We start from the raw sequence: 21,294 nt of genomic DNA, 5'->3' as shown, positions 1-21,294 counted from the left end.
CTTGTACAAACAATCTGTCTATATCTCAATCGCTCATCTTCCTTTAAAGAAGTACTTTCATGACTCATGACAAGGTGTGCACAATATCCCAAAACCAATCCACAACTAAGCAAAGTAAACCTGTAACTTCACAGGACTTTTGATTCCCAAAAATGAAGAGGATTTACAATCTGTCAGAATTATAATTCAATAATCTCAAAAAGACTCTCACACTATGCAAGGGGGCACATGTTTAGAAAAGGAACCCTAGAGAAGAATAAAAGGAGCCTTCATCTTTGGGAAAGGAATAAAACAGGTGTCATGTCGAACGATATTCTTTACCTAGGTCAAAGATAGAGTAGACAACTCCAAAAGTAATCTTGAGGTTAGGGTTGGCAGATTTGTTTTTTGTGCTCCCTCGGATCAGGAGACTCATTCTCTTCTCCATCTTATACTGTCTTGAATTCTTGATCAGCTGTTTTCTCCATCAGCTCAGCAGGTTCTTCCACTCGATGAAGGACTTGGTTTGGCCAGTTCTCATCTAGCCAGACTTCAGATAGTGCCACCAAAGTAGATCTTGTGCAATAGCTGATAGATACCCTCACGCATGACGATCCAGGCATAGGCCTCCGATCTCCTGAAGGAGATAGAGGACCTCCAATGCCTAGCAGATTTGACCTCAAGGACAAGCCCCAATGTAGAGGAGCAGATCACCACGATGCAATCAGCTATTGAGGACGCCTCCAAAAGGGTGGATGTTGTGAAAACATGAGCCTGCAAAGGCAACAATTTCAGCCACCTTACTCGAGCAACAGCAGAGAGCCAAAAAGGCTCTCAAAACCAGAGTCCTAGGATTCCAAAGCACCAGCTCCGCTATCTCAGATGCTACTCTACCTTTGTGACCTCCTCCCTAGAAGTATCAAAGCATGGAATTGACCTCACTAGAGACCATGGATCACCCATAGGTCCACATGGAAGAGGATCTTACTCCTTTGCTGGTAGAGGAGAGACGGCTTCTCCTACAATAGCGAGATGCTGCCCATAAGGAGGGGAAGTGGGCAGTAGTACATGAGGGACAGCTCTTGACTGGTAGTACATGAGGGCCCCTTGACAGACCCACCTAGGGAGACAGGGTCTATGAAACTCAAAGGACCAAGACACTGCCTTGCATCATTTGGAACTATAATGGAAGCTCATAGTCAATGCCAAGGAATTTCTCATAGTCATACACAAGATGAGACGTTGTCTTCTACATAAAAACTCACCCAAGCCCAGAGCACCCACTACCACCAATCTGTGGATATACATGTAAGCCTATCGTGTGACGAGACCAAAGAAATGGGCGAGGTACGAGGATCAGGTGGCATCATAGTTCTATATCGATCATCTTTCACTGGGATGTTCTTGAGGAGTGACGTGACCCACAAGCCACGTTCTTATGGATCTGTAACAAAAGCACATCTTTACATGACATCTTCATAGTCCCCCCGAAGAACTCACACTTTTCCAGGAGCTCTAGGAATGTGTATACTGCCCTATACCCAAATATCATTCTTGGAGACTTCAACGCTAGGACTGCAGAGTGACACGTACCAATCATTGATTTTCAGCATGACTCAATTCTATTGGCTGACATTGATTTAGATGAGGCACGTATTTTTCAAGTTTCCATAGAACGATGAGACCCAATGACCTCATACGGGCACTCCTTCACAAACATTGGTAGGATGCATGGTCTAGTTATCTACCATGATCTAGAAAGATGGCCTTCCTCCAACAGGCTCACTTGTTTTCCATGTGGAGGAGTTCTAGTGTAGTTGATTGCCTCATGGAATCCCCTGCCTTTGCCTCTCACATTACATATTTCTTCGTCCAACCACCCCACTTGGAGCCGACCATACCTATTTTCTTTTAAGCTAATCCAACCCACTCCAATCACTTATCAAGAGATTTAATTCCCTCATTTCTACTGTGCTTGTTGATTGATAATACCCTCCTACTAGATGATAGAGCTGCTCTTATCACTTTCTCCCTTCACGATGCCGCCCTCAAGTCTTTAACACATCACTAGATCCATCGTCCACCATTTATTGGATCGGTCCCTACAATAGCTGGTATGATGATAAGTGTAAGGCCTTGCACCATTAACACAAAATTCAAAAATCACCTTCTGATTGAGGCGGAGACCAAATGTCATTGTCTAGTATGTTGAAAGAAGAGGGACTTCATCCACCAAAACGAAGAAGAATTAGTAAAATTATGTTTAGCAAATAACTCCAAGGACATTTGGTGAAAGTTTCTCAAGCGGAGGTCCACATCCTTCTCACAAACCCAACCATCTGGCACACTTATACACGCACCCTCTATCACATTCCCGACTAGCCGGCACCAGACCTTCCCTAGCTCAAACCTTCCCTAGCTACCTCATCCTACCTCTGGTTCTCTTGAACACCAGAGATAATCAAACACATAACTCTCAAGTTACACAATGGCGCCAAGATCATGAGGAGTTATGCGCCGAGTACATTGCACATGGGCTTAGTACCATAGCCTTGATCAAGGCTACTTAACGAAGCAATTTGCATCGGTTTCCCTGACGCCTAGACCTTTACCACCATTGTCCCATTCCAAAAGGCAAGTGATGCCATGAGCCCAAAAAGCTACCGGCACCATTATGATTGGGCATGTCATGTCCAAGATTTATGCATCAATGTTGTTAGTAGGTGTGCCGAGTGTGAGGGATTCAAACCTATGGGGCAAGTAAGCTTTCGAGCAGATCATGCTACACTGGACCACATTTCCACGTTGAGAGCTGCCATTGAGAAGGCCCAAGCACAGAAGCAGAGAGTCTACTATTGCTTTGTGGATTTTTCTGAAGATTCTTATAGTACCTGTGGTGCCTTTTGGAAGGCTTCAGTGGCTGATGGAGACTGCAAAATACCTCCCCTTCATATAGAGGAGAGGAGGGGGTCTGAGCCCTCCCCAAAATAGACCAACTCAGTTGTGCAGACAAGCGGACCCTGTTGCAAACACACTGACCCAGGAACTGCCGACCCCAACCTGCTGGTTTGCTGCCTCCAGCCTGTAATTGCTGCTGTCCCACTGCCAGCCTATAAATAGGCCCTGGCAGTGCCCTCCTGGCCCGCTTCCATGCTGCCACACAGCCCTGATATGCTGCCCTGCAGCCCTGCTGTCACACAGACTTGCTGCCCTCTATACAGACGCGGCGTGGGGTTGTTTTCATGGGTTTATGAAGAAAGAAAGAAAGAAAAAAAGCTCTATTAATGTCCGTGGAAAGCCAAATATATATGTGAGACCAATAAGTAGCGTGTGCATCAAATCCCTACAGTGGGAGTGCATGAAGCATCTCCTCTTTTTTTGTTTTGGGGCGGGGGGGGGGGGGGGGCGGGGATGGCGTGTATGGTGTGGGAGGGGGCTAGACACACAGAGAGAGAGAGAGAGAGAGAGAGAGAGAGAGAAAGAACCTCCAGGACAGCAGGAAACCAGCACCAGTCCAGCAGCATAGTAAGATGGTAACCTGAATAATTGACTTATGAGTGCACCTGCGCTTGGCATCACCTATTGAACGCAGTACAGAAATCAAAAGCCTGAACTTCTAAAGCGCAACAGAACAACAAAAACAATAAAAAATGTTCATAAAAAGCACCATTCAAGATTTATTTTAGACTTCAGCCACTAACATCGTTCTCTTTTGAAGATTCAAAAATTTGTATATTCAAGTTGTCTTCTGAAGAAGACTTTGTTTGTATACGTATGTGCATACACATATATGTGTATTTGGAAATGCAGCTTTGCGACAAGAAAATGCAGCTCCAGACGAATTGCAAAAAGCTTGGGTGCAAATGATCCAAGAAAATGGAGGCCAAAATGGAAAAGCATAAAACATACATGTGGCCGTCCACATACCAACCAGAGACCCATATGAATGGAGGGGTACGATGGTCTAGATGAGTAGGAGTCCTTTTGTTCTCTCACCTCCAGGCACAGATAAAAATCAATAGTACAAATGATCATGTCCAATACATGTGGATCGGGCTCAAGAGACCACGGATGTGTACATTGCAGCATGCTATCCACCCCACAGACATCTAACTATGCTAGGACTGCCTCTGGCAGGGAACGGGTCTCACCATCCCTGGCATTGTATGAGGATATCCAGAGGAACATGCAACAAGGTCCTACTATAAGGGACTTCAATGCCAGGACCAAGGACATGCAAGCAACGATGCTAGATTTCTCCACAGGACATGTGCAGCATTCATAGCTGCTCATTTTACAATGGGCTACAGAGATTGCCAGGATCAAAGAGAATACATACATGCTCCCCCATTGGGGTGGCTGTAGTATAGTGGAATAGGGCCCTCCAGCGAGAAAAACCAATTAATTTCTCGATATTTCAGGGGCCGAGATGGTAAACTAACAATTTAAGGGGGGGACTTTTGAGGTGACTTCTTCCAGAAGCCACCGAATCCAGAAAGTTATGGGCCTGGCACTGGGTATAAGAGGAGAAGGGGGGGCAATAGCCAACAGTGAATCCAGGCGGGGGGGGCTGTGAAGCCCTCCCCAATACAAGGAAGAAGGGGGAGAGAGGAGTGGGAAGGAGGAAGGAGGGAGCAGAGGAGCGGGAAGGAGGAAGAGGAAGGAGGAGGAGACAGAGGGAGTAGAGCAGGGGAGGAAGGAGGATGGAGGGAGCGGAGGAGGGAAAGAGGAAGGAGGAAATGGGAGGAGTGCAGCGGGAGGAGAAAGCAGTGGGAGGAGGAAGAGCGGAGGAAGGCAGCGGGAGGAGGAAGAGAGCAGATGCATTAATTCGGGGAGATTGCATAGGTTAATGAGAGCCGTGGAGGGGGAGGGCAAGAGAAATTAATTGAGTTTTGGTCGAAGAGCGATTAGGTAAAGTAGTGGACTATGTCATGGCCTTCAATTCACACATATCTAATCTCACAGTCCACACCCTCATGCCAGGAGCAGACCACTCCCACTAACCTGTCACTCCCCCAACCTATTCAGAACACACACACTGAGGATCCCCTCATCTCCATACTACCAATATCAGTTTAGCCATCCACTAGGCCTCATGTATGGTAGCTATCTTGCCACTCGCTTAGAGCACACAGATGAGCAACCAAGCATAGATGCCAATAGCTCTATAACAAGCAGACTTGACCCCTGGTATTGGTAAGGGGGTGGAGAGCGCATAGCCACAAGTCAGTAGGCCATCAAAGAGACCTCCAAGTGGGTGGATGTAGTCAAACAGGAGCCTGCAAAAGCAACTGTTTTAGCTACTCTCGACTCAAGTACCAGGAGGGGAATGGCTTCAGTCCACTCTCACAATTGATCCACTTCCAGGATCAGATCTGCATTGGACTCTATCTACTTGAGATGCGCCGACACAGGGAGACCCTACTACGACAGATTAGAGAGCAGCAGGAGGCGATCACACCATAGGACAAAGAGTCTAACAGAGCACAACGTCACGTCACAGACTTCTATGCATTTGAGTCAGCTCCAGGACACATCAGGATGGAGGTGGAGGAGATAGCTGACATGCGGGCATCCTGGATTACTAATAGAGGGAAGCAGAGACCACCTACAGCACGGAGAGTGACAAGAGCACACTCTATTGAGGTCTGTCCTATCACAGCTTTCCTCTGGGGAAACCGCCCGAGGGAGGGGTTACCCTAAACATAGTCCAGCGGGTTCAAAGATCGGGGAGACCCCCCTCCACCACCACGGCATGACACAGCCCAACAGACGCAAATCCTAGACATTTTCACTGCTCACATGTGAGCCACCACGGTGCCAGGCTTTGGCTTCTGAGCCTGAGTCTTAGATCTCAGATGTCAGCATGCTACAACTCTTAGCTAGTCTCTGGATTATATGTGATTCTGTTCAAGCTATTGATCAGTTTATCAGGTTTTCCGTTTTTCAGTTTAGCAGTATTAGCACTCAGCAAGGGCCTTAGTGCGCCCTTTGCTTCAGCCCACTGAGGCTTGTATGAGATCATCCTTTTGGTGTACTTTGTACCTTCTCTCATAGCCCGTAAGGTCTTCCACAGATGTTAATACATCTCTCTCTCTCTCTCTCTCTCTCTCTCTCTCTATATATATATATGTGTGTGTGTGTGTGTGTGTGTGTGTGTGTGTGTGTGTGTGGGGCTTACCAATGCTCCAACGACCTTCGTCATGCTTATGAACGATTTACTACGTCCGTATATCGGAAAGTTTGTAGTACATTTTATTGACGATATCCTGATATTCAGTAAAAGTATTACTGAGCATCGTGAACACTTAAGAGTAGTGGGGATCAAAGAAAGCTCCCTAGTCAAGTCCTGCGTATATCGGAAAGTTCGTAGTACATTTTATTGACGATATCCTGATATTCAGTAAAAGTATTACTGAGCATCGTGAACACTTAAGAGTAGTGGGGATCAAAGAAAGCTCCCTAGTCAAGTCCTGCGCAGAAGCGCAGGACTTGACCAGGGAGCTTTCTTATGGTATCAGAGCGGCATCGTCGGAGTCAGATTGCTGGAGGATGCCATGCAACAGTTGTTAGCGCAGCAATTGGTATCAGACCTCACGCAGAATAGCAGAGGTCTAGTCGGGATTGGTGCCCGTAAGGCGCTGACGGATAATTGGCCTACGCCAAGAGGAGCGTAGGGCCTTGAAAAGGGTAGACGAGTCTAAAGGCTGCGCAATTACAGACCAGCGTCGAGGGAGATCCAAAGCTGATGACGATGCCGTGATCGATGGCGCTCCCGTAAGGCGAGGAATTCGATCAATTATGTGATTGATAATAGGCCAGGAACCCTGTGCACTTTTTTGTCCGTACATTTGTACGGTCGCCGTACGACGTCCGTACGTTTGTACGATTCCGTACCAACTCGGCCTTCCCGTACAGTCAGACTCCCCCCCCATGCAGCCCGTATCTACTACAGCACAGCTCATCATCGCCCGTACAGTTCTGGTACCTCTTGCCGTACAATTTTTGGGGTTTTTCTGCTCCGCTGTTGTACAGGTACCGTACGTCAGTACGGAAAGACCGTACGCTCAGTTCTGCTCGCCCTGTGCAACCTATGTAATCCCGTTCCAAACTCTGCATGTGTGTGCGTCGACATCGTTCTCTCTTCCGAAGCCTTTTTTTGTGCCTCCATACACTTTTGTCATCTCCGTACCATTTCAGCTCGCCTGCCTTCCATCAGCATCCTTGTTCTCGCCAGGAACCCTGTGCAGTTTTTTTGTCCGTACATTTGTACGGTCGTCGTACGGCGTCCGTACGTTTGTACGATTCCGTACCAACTCGGCCTTCCCGTACAGTCAGACTACCCCCCCGTGCAGCCCATATCTACTACAGCACAGCTCATCATCGTCCGTACAGTTTTGGTACCTCTTGCCGTACAGTTTTTGGGGTTTTTCTGCTCCGGTGTCTTCCCTAGCAGTCCTGTGTCTTCTGCCAAAATCTCACTTATCTCTCTGCTCTCTCCTTACCAGTTATACTCTCCTTCTCCTCTCTTTTACTTTCTTTGGGACTGGTTTTTTTGGCTCTTACTACCCTTTTACAGATATTTCATTCTCAAGCTCCCTTTTTTACAAAGTCATGGCAGAGTATTCATATGAAAAAACGTTTCAAAAGGAGCGCTCGGCTCCCTACAAGAAGCAAAAGCAGGTTGAGGGTCAGCATGACCCGATGCATGATACTCTTGAGACTCAACTGGTACATGATGTAATGCATGAAGGATTTGCAGATACGAGAAAAGAGTGGAAAGACTCGGTTCCTTCAGTTGGCCTCATGGTTGAGGTCGATGAAATTGTGGATCCAGTCAGAGAATATGCCAAGAATGCAGTCATATTATTCTTTCCAGGCCGGATGCCACCTGCTGCAGAGATAGGCAACTGGCTGACACGCACATTGGCTGGCTCTTTTGTTCGTAAAGTACACTATGCAGCCAGGGGCTTTTTTGAGGTTATCATGGTGGATGAGATCCACAGACAAATGCTTTTGGAACATTCACTAGGGTCATGCTTTAAAAATTGACCCACTAGAGGTCCTATATACTAGTGCCACTGGTTCCAAGCACTTGATGGCTGGCAAAGCCCAAGAAAAGTTATTTCTGCTCGAAGAATTCCACCCCCCCGCACTTGGAATGGTGCATCTTCTAGCGGAAATACCCCAGAGATAAATTCAGGAATTGGGATTACATGGGCTGCGGTAACAGCCAGCAGAACACTCTTCCCTGAAGAAGAGGTTGCTGCTTTGCTGTCTACTTCTCAGGCGGCTACTTCTTTTCAGGGGCGAGGCCTCGACCCTAAGATAGAAATGCAAGGCTGACCGCATAAATTTTGCTGCTGTACATAGTTGTTACATTACTATAAATACTTGTATATATGACTGCTCACATCAAATGTTTTACACTTAATGTTCAGGGCATGTGTGACAGTAGGAAATGGAAATCTGTGTGTCTGTACATCAACAGATTTCAGCCTGACATGGCATTACAAGAGCACAACCAACATATTTATGCAAGCAAGACAGGACACTACTGTGGATATGATATTTTCTATGCTGGGGAGCACTCTTTCTCAGGGGTTGTCCTTCTGATCAAACATGAGTTTCAACCAGTCATTGCATTAAATGACAACAAAGGCAGATGGCTTGTTCTCCAATGCATTATTAGAGGTGAGGTGTTTGAATTTGCTTCAATTTATGCACCTCAGTCCTCTAGAGAAAGAACTGCAATTTGGGATGCCATGCAACAATATCCGTGGAGATATCATGCCTACATATGTGGGGATTTCAATAATGCTCCACAACAGGGGGACAACACCTCCAGACATGACCATATGTTATCTCCTGAAAGGCATGCATGGTCTCAACTACTTTTGCATTTGGATCTGGTTGACCTTTGGAAGGAATTGCAGCCTTTGTCACCGGGCTACACTTTTCAACATAATGCTCTTTCAGCTTATCAGGCACATCTGAATCGATGGTATAGTGTCGCTCCCCAACAAAATGGGGATTTCACATGCAAAATGTGGATTGACTATGCCTTTGTGCATTCAGACCATGCACCGCTATGGTTGCGGTTATCTTTTTATCATATGCCAGATGATAGATTGCCACAAAGGAGACATCTAATCATAAACAATAGTTATTTGCAACATGCTGATTTCAAGGCAATGGTTACTGAAGCAGCTCATTGTCTTTCCTCTAGCAGCCATCTTCATGTTGATGGTTCCTGGGATTCTTTTATTTCTAAAATGCAAGTGGTGATTAGAGCTTATGGCAAGTCTTACATGAAGACTCTGAGGGAAACCATTGCTCAAGCCAAAGCTACTTGTCAAGACCTCACTGAACTCAGTCATCATCGTTCGTTGTCCATGCATGAGCAAACAACACTATGCCAGGCCAGACATTGTCTTAAACTAAATGATCATAGGAAATTGGCAAAATGGGAGACTAGAGCAAGACAAAGAGCTTTCATAGATAAAGGTTGCTCTTCCAAAGAATTTTTCAAAAGTTTACATCAGAGGAGAATCAAAACAGAAATTTGCTGAGTGCTTATGCCCGATGGATCATGGACTACTTCACGGTCACAGCTTGCCTCTGTTTGTGTGCATCATTTCTCTCAGCAATTTGGCTCTGCAGCTCCTCCCTCGCAACAGATTGTGCTTGCACAAAATTTACTATTGCAACATGTTTCTCCAATCATTTCCCCTACTCAAGCTTTGGAATTGGAGGAACCCTTTACTGAGAGGGAACTGTCAGATGCGATCAAATCATGTGGCAGATGGAAATCCCCAAGATGGGATGGTTTAACAGTCGAGTTTTTTCTCGCATACTGGCCTATTTTGAAGCATTCATTGCTATATATGGTGAATGCTGCGTGGCAAAATCAAAAAATGCCGGACACATGGAAGAGAGGTCTTGTTAAACTCCTTCCCAAAAAACAAATTTGTGAGTCTTTGGCAGACTGGAGACCTATCACTCTTATGCCCGTAATTTACAAAGTCACTACCAAAATGATTGTTGATCGGCTAAAGGGGTTTTTACATGATGGGTTGCATCCTGCTCAATATGGCTTTGTCCCGCATAGGCATATCACAGATAACATTGCTAATGCCTACATTGGAATTGAATATGCCAAATACACACAGCAGGATGTTTTGTTATTGCAAGTTGATATTGCCAAAGCCTTTGATACTGTTCAGTGGGATTTTATTTCATCGACTATGCAGGCATTGGGTTTTGGCACAAAAATGCAGCAACTCATCAATTGGCTATATCAAGATAGTGAAGCTGCCTGTATACTTTCAGGAGATATTTCTCCATCCTGGACTCTTGCTTGCTCTGTCAGGCAAGGATGTCCCCTGAGTGCTTTACTGTTTGCCATAGCCACTCATCCACTGCTTCAATATCTGGATCACCTCTTGGACACTGACCAGTTGCACGGTTTGGAGATTCTTGGCAATCGCAGCATGATTGCTCAGGCATATGCTGATGATTCATTCTTTACTCCAAAAAATACTCGGGCTGATCTGTCCATGATTATGCATGCTCTTTCTACATATGGATTGGCTGCTGGCCTTAGGGTAAATTTTCAGAAATCAAAATTGCTGCCGCTACATGCACAGGAATGGCACAACCTTCTGTGGCCTGGGGAAATTGTCCCCGCTTCTCAATTCATTCGACATCTTGGTTATCCTCTAGGCTGGGGACTCACCCGTTCACAACAGACTGATTGGGTGCTAGTAAAGTTAAGGGCAAAACTTGAATATTGGAAGCTTGCAACTTGGCCATTACATGTTCGTCTGCGAATCACACAATCCATTTTGATAGCATACATACAATTTTATCTGCCTCTCACTATGTTCACTAAGGCAGATCTGGTTTCATTTATGTCAGCTATCCCGACGTTCTTATTTTCTCTCCTTCAAAGGCATTTCATATGTGGCGGATGTAGTTCAGGATGATGGCACAATTTTATCTTTTTCTATGGCTGCTCGCAAATATGGCTTGGGAGCTCATTATCGTCCTTTATGGCATAGAATTTCAGCAATGCTCCAACCGTACTTGCCGGTACCTCATTTGGAACTTCAGAATCGGCTTGAGGATTGGATTTTACGCTCTCCTTATACGCCCGTCCTTTGAAGCTCTCACATATCACAGTGTCATCACTGTATAAAGTGTTATTACCTCCACCTTGGATTTCCCACAGAGCAAATACTATTTGGCATATGGATCGTCCAATGAAGTGGTGGAGAAAAAGGCTGCATCTCCTTTGGCATTACAAAGTCCCTCTTCGACAACAGTTTTTCCTATGGCGAGTTCTCCTTGGCATTTTTCCATCCGGACAGTTACTCGCACATAAACATATTGCTTCAGCTGTTTGTCACAGATGCCAGCACTCTACTGAATCAATGTTTCACATCTGTTGGTCCTATCCAAATACTTCTGATCTCATTGCTCTCATCAGACAGAGGCTTCGACAGCGATTTCCTACTGTTACTTTTGGCAGATTTTTCTGGTTGTTTGGCTTTCATCCACAGAGACAGGGTTTTGATTTATTTTTTGTATGGGTGCGCTATTGGACCCTATGGACTTTATGGATGGATAGAAATCAAAGAGTCTTTGGTGATCCACTATTTTCATCCTTTCTTTTTTTCAAACGATCTCTGCAACAATCATTCTACGATTGCTTTCAGACTCGTTTGATTGATCAGGATGTGTATACAGCTTATACTGAGATCTTTAGTTGAGTAGTAGCTACTTCATTTTTGAAGTAACTATGAATGTAATTATTCTACAGAACTAAAAGATTTCTTCCCACAAAAAAAAAAAGTGTGTGTGTGTGGTGTGTAGAGAGAGATGGAGACCTCCTCCTCTGCCCTACCAACCTCGTCTTCCTCCCCATTTCCGTCCGTACAGTTACCCTCGACGTCTCTGCTGCCTACCTTGCCTTTCGTACAGCTACTGTCAGCTGTACGACCTTCGTACAAGTTCCGTGCACCCTGCTCCCCCCCGTACAGCCCCCCGTACAGCTCTCCTGCTCCCTGCACATCCCCGTACAGCCTTTCGTGCCTGTTGTACGTCCATCCGTACAGGCTGTACGGTCATCTGCACAGCCTCCTTCCGTATCTGTGTTGCAGCCCTCGGTGGCTTTTGCTCCAGTCTCATCTTCCTCCTCCTTTCCTGCTGCTCCGACACCTGCTTCTTTTGTTTTCTCTGCCTCAGCGCCTCCTTCTGCCTCTACTCCTCCTACTCGTGTTTTTCTTCGGCGGAAGCATGGTGGTTTGTCTGCCTCACCTTTGATCGAATCGGCAAAGATGGATGTTTCCGATGGCCCTTCTTCTTCCCTCCAGCTCGATCTTCTTCTCCAATTGTGCTCTGCCTCTGTTACAGAAGTTCCTTCCTCGAGTTTCCCGCTTGTTTGTTCCTTGGATTCTGCCCTTTCGGTCTCTGGTCTTCGTCAGGCTCAGCAATTTGGAGTCTGCCTCTATTTTATGGGCAGGGTTTTATCTTCAGCTCAGCTTCGTCATTGGGCTGATGTTGCAGTGGGTCTGGATTGTATTTCTTCCTTTGTCTTTCTGGGCAAAGGATTTTACTATGCCCACTGCTCTTCGACTGAGGTGGTAGAGCGCCTTGTCAGTCGTGCTGGTGTTCCTGGGGCTGGTTTCTTTGCTTATGTCATGCCTTGGGATCCACTTTTCGATCCTTCTGATACCCTTCTAACTCACTGTCCGATTTGGATTACTCTCAAAGCGCTGCCTGTGCCTCTTCTTCAGCATCTTCCAACTCTTGCACCTTTTTTGGGAAGGCTTCTTCATGTTCCGAGATAGGAGTTCTTGCAAGCCTCCCGTAATGTTCGTCTTTGCATTTTGTGGGATATGACGCAGCCCGTGCCATCTACTCTGGATCTTGATTTGGGATTTGCCCATCCGATGCGCATCAGGCTCCATTTTGCATCTTTTCCCACTGCATGTTATCGGTGCCGACAGGTTGGTCATTTTGCACGTGATTGCCCTTCTACATGCAGGCCCATTCCTCCTGCTCCTTCTTCAGCTGTCAAGGTTACTCTCCCTTCTCCTCCGGTTTCTGCTATGGCCTCTTTGGAGAAGCCTTCTACTGCTCCGAAGCACTACTGGAGGAAGGTTGATAAATCACAGGCAAATCTTCCTCTTACTGAAGAAGCTCAGGATTGCAACCCTGTTGAGCACCATCAATTTTCTTCTACTCAGGATATGGATGTACCCCTTGCAGAGGGCATTTTACAGGATGATATGCATGCTCTCTCTCTGGATGCTGCCCCTGCTCTTACTCAGATTAATCCTCAGAATGAAGCTCAAATGCTAAACCCTGCTTTATCAGATGCAGCTTTTTCATTGGAAGATACAGATGTTGATTTAGCTTCTCTGCCTTTGATGCCTGTGCCAGAGTCTTCTTCTGTCCAAGATGCAGAAGTATCTTTTTTACTGGAATCTTTTCATCCCATGTTACAACAAGTTTTTGACCCTCTGATTCAAAAATTTCGGGTACCAACCTATATCAAGAAGAATCACAAGGGCAAAAAACAGCTTGTTTTTATTGATGGTGTGGTTTCATCACTGCATCAGTTTTTACAAAGCAACAATTTAAAGCTGGAGGATGCTGTGTTTGATCCTCCTCCAACTTGATATGTCACTTTTTACTTGGCTACCTCATGACTTTTGCTCTGAGGTTTTACTTGTAAAAACTTTTTCATTGTACTTATTGGTGGGTTTTTACCTCTTTTGAGGTTTCCCACACAGAAATATGAAGATTTCACCCCAAAAAAAAATTGGCGGCCTATATCTCTCATGCCTATTATTTACAAACTCATTGCTAAAATGATTGTCCTCAGAGTTCGATTCTTTCTGCAAGCAGGACTTCATCCTAGACAGTATGGGTTTGTCCCCAGAAGGCAGATCACTGACAATACCTCCAATGCCTTGCTTGCGATTAAGTATGCCAAATATTCTAAACAAGATGTTCTCATTCTGCAAGTAGACATTGCGAAAGCATTTGATACTGTCCATTGGGATTTTATCTCTCAGACTATGCATAAATTGGGATTTGGCCCTCGGCTCGTCCATATCATCTACTGGCTCTATTCTCAGGCCACGGCGCAGTGCTTGCTTGGTGGTGGGTTGTCAAGAACCTGGACTATGACCCGTATGACCCGCTCAGTGAGACAGGGTTGCCCTCTTAGTTCTTTACTGTATGCCATTGCTACCCATCCGTTACTGTTGCATATGGACTATCTTGCAGATACAGGACAGCTTCATGGCTTGCAAATTCCAGGGGCACAGTCATTTCTTGCACAGGCATATGCTGATGATTCATACTTTATGCCCAGGAATTCTCAAAGTGACCTTTCTCACTTGATGCATACACTGAATGACTTTGGCATAGCTGCTGGACTGCAAATCAATTTTCAGAAACTTTTAGCTTTGAAAGAAGCTGATTGGCATGCACTTCTCTGGCCAGGCCACATTATCTCTTCCCACACTATTGTGAGGCATCTAGGCTACCCCATTGGCTGGAATATTACCCCGCAACAACAGCTCAAATGGGTGCTTCAAAAGATCAACAAGAAGCTGGAATACTAGCATTTGTCCACTTGGCCTCTACATGTTCGACTTCGGATAGTACAGTCCATCATTATGGCATATGTGCAATTTTATTTGCCTCTTCTTCCCTGGTCTTTCAAGCATTTGGCTTCCTATATGTCCCAGGCTATGGAGATATTTTGGAAAAGCAAATCTCATAAAAAGGCTTTGCGACTACTACCTATGCAGTCTATTTGTTCACCCAAGACTCATGGGGGGCTGAATATTCTCAATCTCCAGGTTCATATGTTGGCAAGAAAGAGCACTATGATTGCTGATTTTTTTCAGCAAAAACAGCCATGGGCTATTATGTTAGCAGCAATGTGTGGAAACATGGTGTCTCATGCATATGGGCATTGGATTACAAATCACTGGGAAGCAGTCATGACCACATTTCAAGGGAAAATTCCTGGTTGCCCTGTTTCTAATGCTTTTATTCATGATTGGAAGAGAATTCTCTCATATGCAAAATGGACACGTGCTTCTTCTCATCATGGTAATTCTCTTCGCTTGGAAAGCATCCATTGGAGCAAGGTGTTTGAATTGCCTCTCGCTTTACAGGCACCTATTAAAGCAAACAATCTCATGAAATTGGGCATAAGATTTGTTGGCGATGTTGTGGATCAACAAGGTTGTATGCTTTCATTTCCACAAGCTTGCAGGACATTCTCCTTGGGTCTGCATCATAGGTCCATTTGGAGAATTCTTTCAACTATGTTGCAGCCATTTGTTCCGGTCCCTCCACTGTTTGTACAGGACAGATTACTGGACTGGAATTTGACTTCCTTACCTCCTGCTACCTATACGCTCTCAATGTACAATCTGACCTCCTCGAAGGTCCTAGATTTCTTCTTCCACCGCCATGGATTGACAAGCATGCCAACACTCTTTGGAATTTGGATAGGCCTCTATCTTGGTGGCAATCACGACTCATGAAAATCTGGAAAGCCAAATTGCCATTGAAACAGAGGCTTTTCTTTTGGAGATGTATAGTGGGAGCTTTTTCCATTGGGGCGAAATTGGCAGCACGCCACATTGCTTCCCCCTCCTGCCCCCGTTGTTCTCATCACTGTGAAACAGTTCCTCACCTATTATGGTCTTGCCCACACTCTCGCATATTGATAACTCATATTTCTCATTTGCTGCGGCTTCGGTTTCCCTCTATCAGATTTGGGAAACTTCTCTGGATGTTTGGATGCCTCTCATCTCAGATGTCTCCATTCCTCCTCTTCTTTCACTGGACTCGCTTTTGGGTACTATGGACCATTTGGACACAGAGACTGCATTCTAGGATGGGTCAACAGTTTCCTCAAGCATATATTTTCTTCAGAATGTCCCTCAAGCAATCCTTATATGACAGTTTTGCTGCAAGGGACTTGGATGCTACTAGCCTTGAAGTGTTTTCTACCTGTTTTTGAGTTTTTCCATTGGGCTCTCTTTTGGAGTCTAATGTCAGTGTGTGGGAGACTTCCCATCTTGTAAATTTATGAGAATATAAATACACTGGATTTTACCAAAAAAAGTGTGTGTTGTTAGAATTATTGTTATAATTTAGCAGTGACCAATGTAATGTAATAAGTAGGTTAGGGGCACTTTTCCCTCACTTAGAGGTTTTTTTCCCTAACCACAGTTGTTCACTAACTACGGTTAGTGAAGGATAAGGATCAGTCCAGCGTACAGATCCGTACATCCGTACAGGTGTACGGATTTTGACCGTACAGGCTGAGCTGTACAGTTCCGTACAACTGCATTCAACTGGACTGACAGTTCCGTACTGTTAGTCCGTACAGTTTGAAGGTGAAACTGAATTCACATTTGTAGGTGGGCTTGGAAAGTTGCATTTTTGCAGGATCTTCTTTGCAAGAGGATATTGGAAAGGGTACGCAATATTCTGATTTCTCGTAATTTGTGAGACTATGTAAATGGGGATGAGTTCCGGCCAGCAAATGTGGCACCTAATACCCCTCCCCAACAAGGAGGAGGCAAAGGTCGTGCACAGGGTACAGCTACAGCACAAGTTATTGGTGCAGTTATACCTATCACTCCAGAGTAGAAGAGATGGGATTCACGTGATGCTTTAGCTTTGTCGTGTATTTCTCTTTTAGTGAAAAGATTCATCATTCCGCATATCCGGTCGTGTAAGACCTCAGAGGCAGCATGGGATATTTTGGAGAGCATGTATGCAGCTCGGAATGATGCCAGGGTATCTTTTTTGAAAAGAGAATTGTCTCATACACATATGGAAGAGGGTGACTCCATGTCAGTGCACCTCACAAAGCTACAGGATTTACGAGAGCAGTTGCTGAATATTGATGAGATCATTCCTGATTCAGAGATGATTACCACTACTCTGAATTCTCTTCCTGAGTCTTATCCCAGCTTTCATACCTCGCTGAATTGTCGTTGAGGGGGGGTGCAAATCCTCTCAATTTTCACGAGTTGATAGGACTTCTGCTGCAGGAAGAGCAGACTAGGAAAAACATGGCTTCACGAGCAGGTGAACATGCCATGCTTTAAAATTCAAGCCTAAAGTAAAGGGACAGGAAAAGACTTCAGCAAATCAGCCTTCCAGTGGTTCAAGACAGCCTTCTCAAAAGGCTAAGGGTGATGCAGGTAAGCCCAAGAAGAAGGGAATATGTTATTGGAGAATGCAAGAAAAGGCTTGCAAAAGAAAAGAAAAACAGCTCCGGTATGGCTGTTTCAGATTCAGCTCCTCTTGCATCTGACAATGAGCAAGCTACAACCAACTTTGTGGAGCACGACTATGCCTTCTTGTCTTGCATTTCAGACTCTCAGTTGGCTGCTCGGGATAGTACAGCCACTTGTAATTATGACTCTTATGCTTTTCTTACATGCAGTTATGATTCTTCCAAGGATGCATCAGCTTTCAGTGTCAATGAGACACAAAATACATGGTATTTTGACAGCGGTGCCTCAAAGCATATCACTTCCAGGAAGTGTCTCTTCACATCTCTGCATCCACCACCCATTGGTAAAAAGGTCACATGTGCCAACAACTCCTCCTATTCAGTTCGTGGTACAGGAGACGTTGAACTTACAGCCATTGATGGCTCAATATTCAAAATTTATGATGTCTTGTATGTGCCTGGTATCACAAAAAATCTACTTTCAGTGTCCACTCTTAACAGAACTGGATTTCAGGTCATTTTTGAAGATGACAAGTGTGCAGTCCATGACAGAGAGCATGACTATACCCTGAGATTGTTTGGCACTTTGTTATGTGGTCTTTTTCAGCTTGACATGTATGAGAAAAGACCAGCACATGCTCTTGCAGTTTCCACTCCTACTGCTGCTATGCAGAATGCGGAGTTATGGCATGCCAGATATGGACACATGCATTATGGCAGCTTGATGACGCTTCAAAAACATGCTATGGTTGATGCATTGCCTCCTCTTGAAACACCTCCTCCACATGCCTGTGAAGGGTGCATTCTTGGTAAAATGCACAGATCTCCTTTTAAGAAGGATGGATCAGTAAAAGCTGTTCGAAAATTACAGCTTATCCATAGTGATGTCTGTGGTCCCATGAGAACTCCATCATTGGGTGGTCATCTTTACTTTGTCACTTTTATAGATGACTACTCCAACTACACTTGGGTTTATGGGCTGAAACGCAAATCAGAAGTGTTTATGGTTTTCAAACACTTTGCAGCCATGGTTGAGAATGAATCCAGACTCAAGATACAGACATTACGCACAGATAGAGGAGGGGAGTATTTGTCTACAAATTTTGATGCTTTTTTGAAAGACAAGGGCATAGTACATCAGCTTACAGTGAGGCTAACTCCTCAGCAAAATGGCAAAGCTGAAAGAAAAAATCGTACTCTTATGGAGATGGATAGATGCATGCTAAAAAGCAAAAAACTGCCTCACAAATTTTGGCTTGAAGGTCTCATGTGTGCCAATTATGTTTTTTTTTTTTTTTCAAAAAAGAGACTTGCATTAAGTAAGAAAGAAACCCGCTAGAGCAAGCTTTGTGCGGAAATACACCATGCTAAGCATGTAATAAAAACACCTAAGAGGAATGAGGTAGAAAGAAACCAAGGCTGAGGCTGAAAATGCCATCTCAACCCTGTAGACGTCTCAGCAAAGAAGGGAGAGTCTCTCCAATCTCTAAGAAAAGTAACTCTCCTGGAGGAGGCTGCTCGAGATGCATGGTCGCCCAAATGGCCATCAGAGTGTGTATCGTATCTGTCCAAGTACTGGCCAAGATCTGAGAAGGGTGAACCTGAGAACCCTCCAAAGCCTCGGTGCATCTGGCTCTCCAAATGTGCCATGCTGCAATGCTAGCTAGGATCTCCCATGGAGAGTCGACCAAGGAGTGAGCAGCCCTGAAAAGAGTGGCCGGAACATCCTCTAGAGAGCACGACTCCACAAGGTGTCGTCGGATGTGAAGAGCCCAAGAGGAATTAAGTCTCTCAAAAAATACCTGGGGCCCTAAAAGAGTAAGCCAAGCCACTGATCCCCAGGTCATATAGAAAGGTAGGCGAAAAAAAGTGCTGAAAAGTCTTGCAATCCCCTTCCATATGATTCTCGCCTGTCTGCAATCCCATAGGCAGTGCTGTATTGTCTCCAAAGCAGAAAGGCAACGAGGGCAAGAAGGGTCAGCTCCGAACTTGGACCTCCAATGGTTTACTGCTATCCCACCATGAATAGAAGGCCAAAAGAAGAGAGTGATTTTTCTATTCCGGTGGGATTTCCAGAGTCTCTGCCAAAAAAATTTCTGCAAGTCAGCAGGAATCTGAAAGTTCTCCCAATGATGAGCTTTGGTGGGCCTCCAACCCCTACAGCTGAGCTGGAATTTCCTGGCATTACTGACCGTGTAACGAAAGAAGGGGATGCCCTTCTCTCGATGCCCTTCATCTATCCATTCCCATTCCCCAGGGTCCCACTGCAAAAACCTAATTGGGACACCTCCATAGAGCCACAGCCTCCATGAGCCAAGGGCGAGGAGAAGCGGATCAGGATCCAAGTACCACTGTGAAAGAGAGCCATGCTCCATGAAGCCCACTATCCTGACTGGCTGAAACGGTACCTCCAACAAGATATCGTCTGTGGATCTGGACAGCTTGCCCCCCGAAGAAACATCAAATACTAAGGCATCCTCATGTGGGTCAAGAAAAGCAATCACCTGTAAAGGAACTCCCAATCTGGAAAATGCCCCCATCCAGGTGGAGCAAGTAATAGGCATGTCATCTGTGTCCACCCAATTCAAGGGCAAGCCTGCATCAATCTGTTGGACTCCCCCTGCACTCCCTCTGAGATTAAGAACCATCTGGGCCTGTTGGTCTGCAGGAAGCTTCCTGAAGGCTTTCCATGCTCCCACTGTAGATGCAGGGCCCCTCTCCCATCTTGGCCACTACATGTAAGGAGAAGCTCCAAGTGGTCTGCCAAGCTCATCCAAAATCCTGTCATTCCACATGATAGGCTGCCTTTCAATCTTCACAGGTGGATGGGGGAATCCTGCGAAGAGTACTCCTGAAGCTGGCCCATGCTTTCAGGATAGCAACCATAAGAGGGGAAGAGGGAGACCTGAGGTGGGCTGTGGTGAAAACCCATCTAGTACTGTGTGTCCAATCCTCTCCTGAAGTGGGCGTGCGAGACTGTATGCATCTCATAAAAAAATCCTTCCAAGGCTCTTCCCCAGGCATAAGCCCTCTCACAACGAACTTGCAGAGTAAAGCTCTGCACTGTAGATCTGGGTCGATGATATTCAAACCCCCTTCTCTTGTAGGAAGAATCAAGGTCTCCCAAGCCACCCTGGCTGTAACATCAGTTGTGCCATCTAGACCACTCCATAAAAAGTTTCGTACAGGCCTCTTAAGCTGAGTGATACAATCCCTAGAGTCGCACCAACAAGAGCATACCAACCATGCTGTGGCTAGAAGAACCTGGTTAACCACCACCACCCTGGAGGCCAAGTCAAGTTTGGCTGAGCTCCAGAAAAGGAGCTTTCTTCTGATGCTTTCCAACACCGGAGCAAACTGTTGTGAAGTAGAGATGCCCACCCCGACCTGGCAGCCCAAATATCTGACGGAAATGCCCCTCTGTACCCAAGTGAAGCCAATATCATTACCCCAATCCGGGGTGTCATCCTCGCAAATCCAAAAACCACTGGATTTATGCCAATTAATGTGTGCATCTGCAGCCGTGCAAGACAAATCCAAGGCTGTCCGGAAGGAAGTGAGTGTCCTGGGGGAGGCATCCAAAAAAACAGCCGTGTCATCTGCCAATCACTATCCAGGAGCTCTTCTTCCCGGCGGATAGGAAGCCTCAGCCCATAAATATCAGCTTGAGATCTAATGTAGATACTCATAGCTTCCGCCACAAACAGAAAAAGAAACGGGGCAAGAGGACATCCCTGGTGGACGGATCTGGAAATCTAAAACCTGTCCCCTCTTACCCCCCCAATGAGCAACTGGCTATGGGCTGATCTATAGAGAGAGGATACTCCTCTAATCCATGCATCTGAAAAACCAAAGCGAGATAGAGTACCCTCTAAAAAATCCCAGTCTACTCTGTCGTAAGCTTTCTCAAAGTCCATGAGTAGAATGGCCAATCTCTGGCGGCTCTGCATGGCCCATTCTGAGGCCTCCCAAAATGAGAAAATATTATCAAAAATACTTCTGCCATGCACAAACCCTGTCTGCGT

At 45.6% G+C, this 21,294-nt stretch overlaps 1 protein-coding gene across 2 annotated transcripts in view; it reads right to left on the bottom strand.

The window, feature by feature from the left end:
- The window catches only part of LOC147880995 (putative sodium/metabolite cotransporter BASS1, chloroplastic), a 133,081-nt gene that overhangs the window by 13,045 nt on the left and 98,742 nt on the right, over positions 1–21,294 (bottom strand). For both annotated transcript variants that reach the window (XM_087370222.1, XM_087370221.1), the window contains exon 3: positions 3,465–3,558. In XM_087370222.1, the coding sequence (XP_087226348.1) occupies positions 3,465–3,558 (94 nt within the window). The remainder of the gene's footprint in view (positions 1–3,464; positions 3,559–21,294) is intronic.

This window comes from Dipteris shenzhenensis, chromosome 31 (genome assembly GCF_047967505.1).
Source record: "Dipteris shenzhenensis isolate YYH24624 ecotype China chromosome 31, Dip_SZ_1.0, whole genome shotgun sequence".
Lineage (NCBI taxonomy): Eukaryota > Viridiplantae > Streptophyta > Polypodiopsida > Gleicheniales > Dipteridaceae > Dipteris > Dipteris shenzhenensis.
The sequence above is the reverse complement of the archived record's forward strand: the minus strand, read 5'-3'. Positions and strand labels throughout refer to the sequence as shown.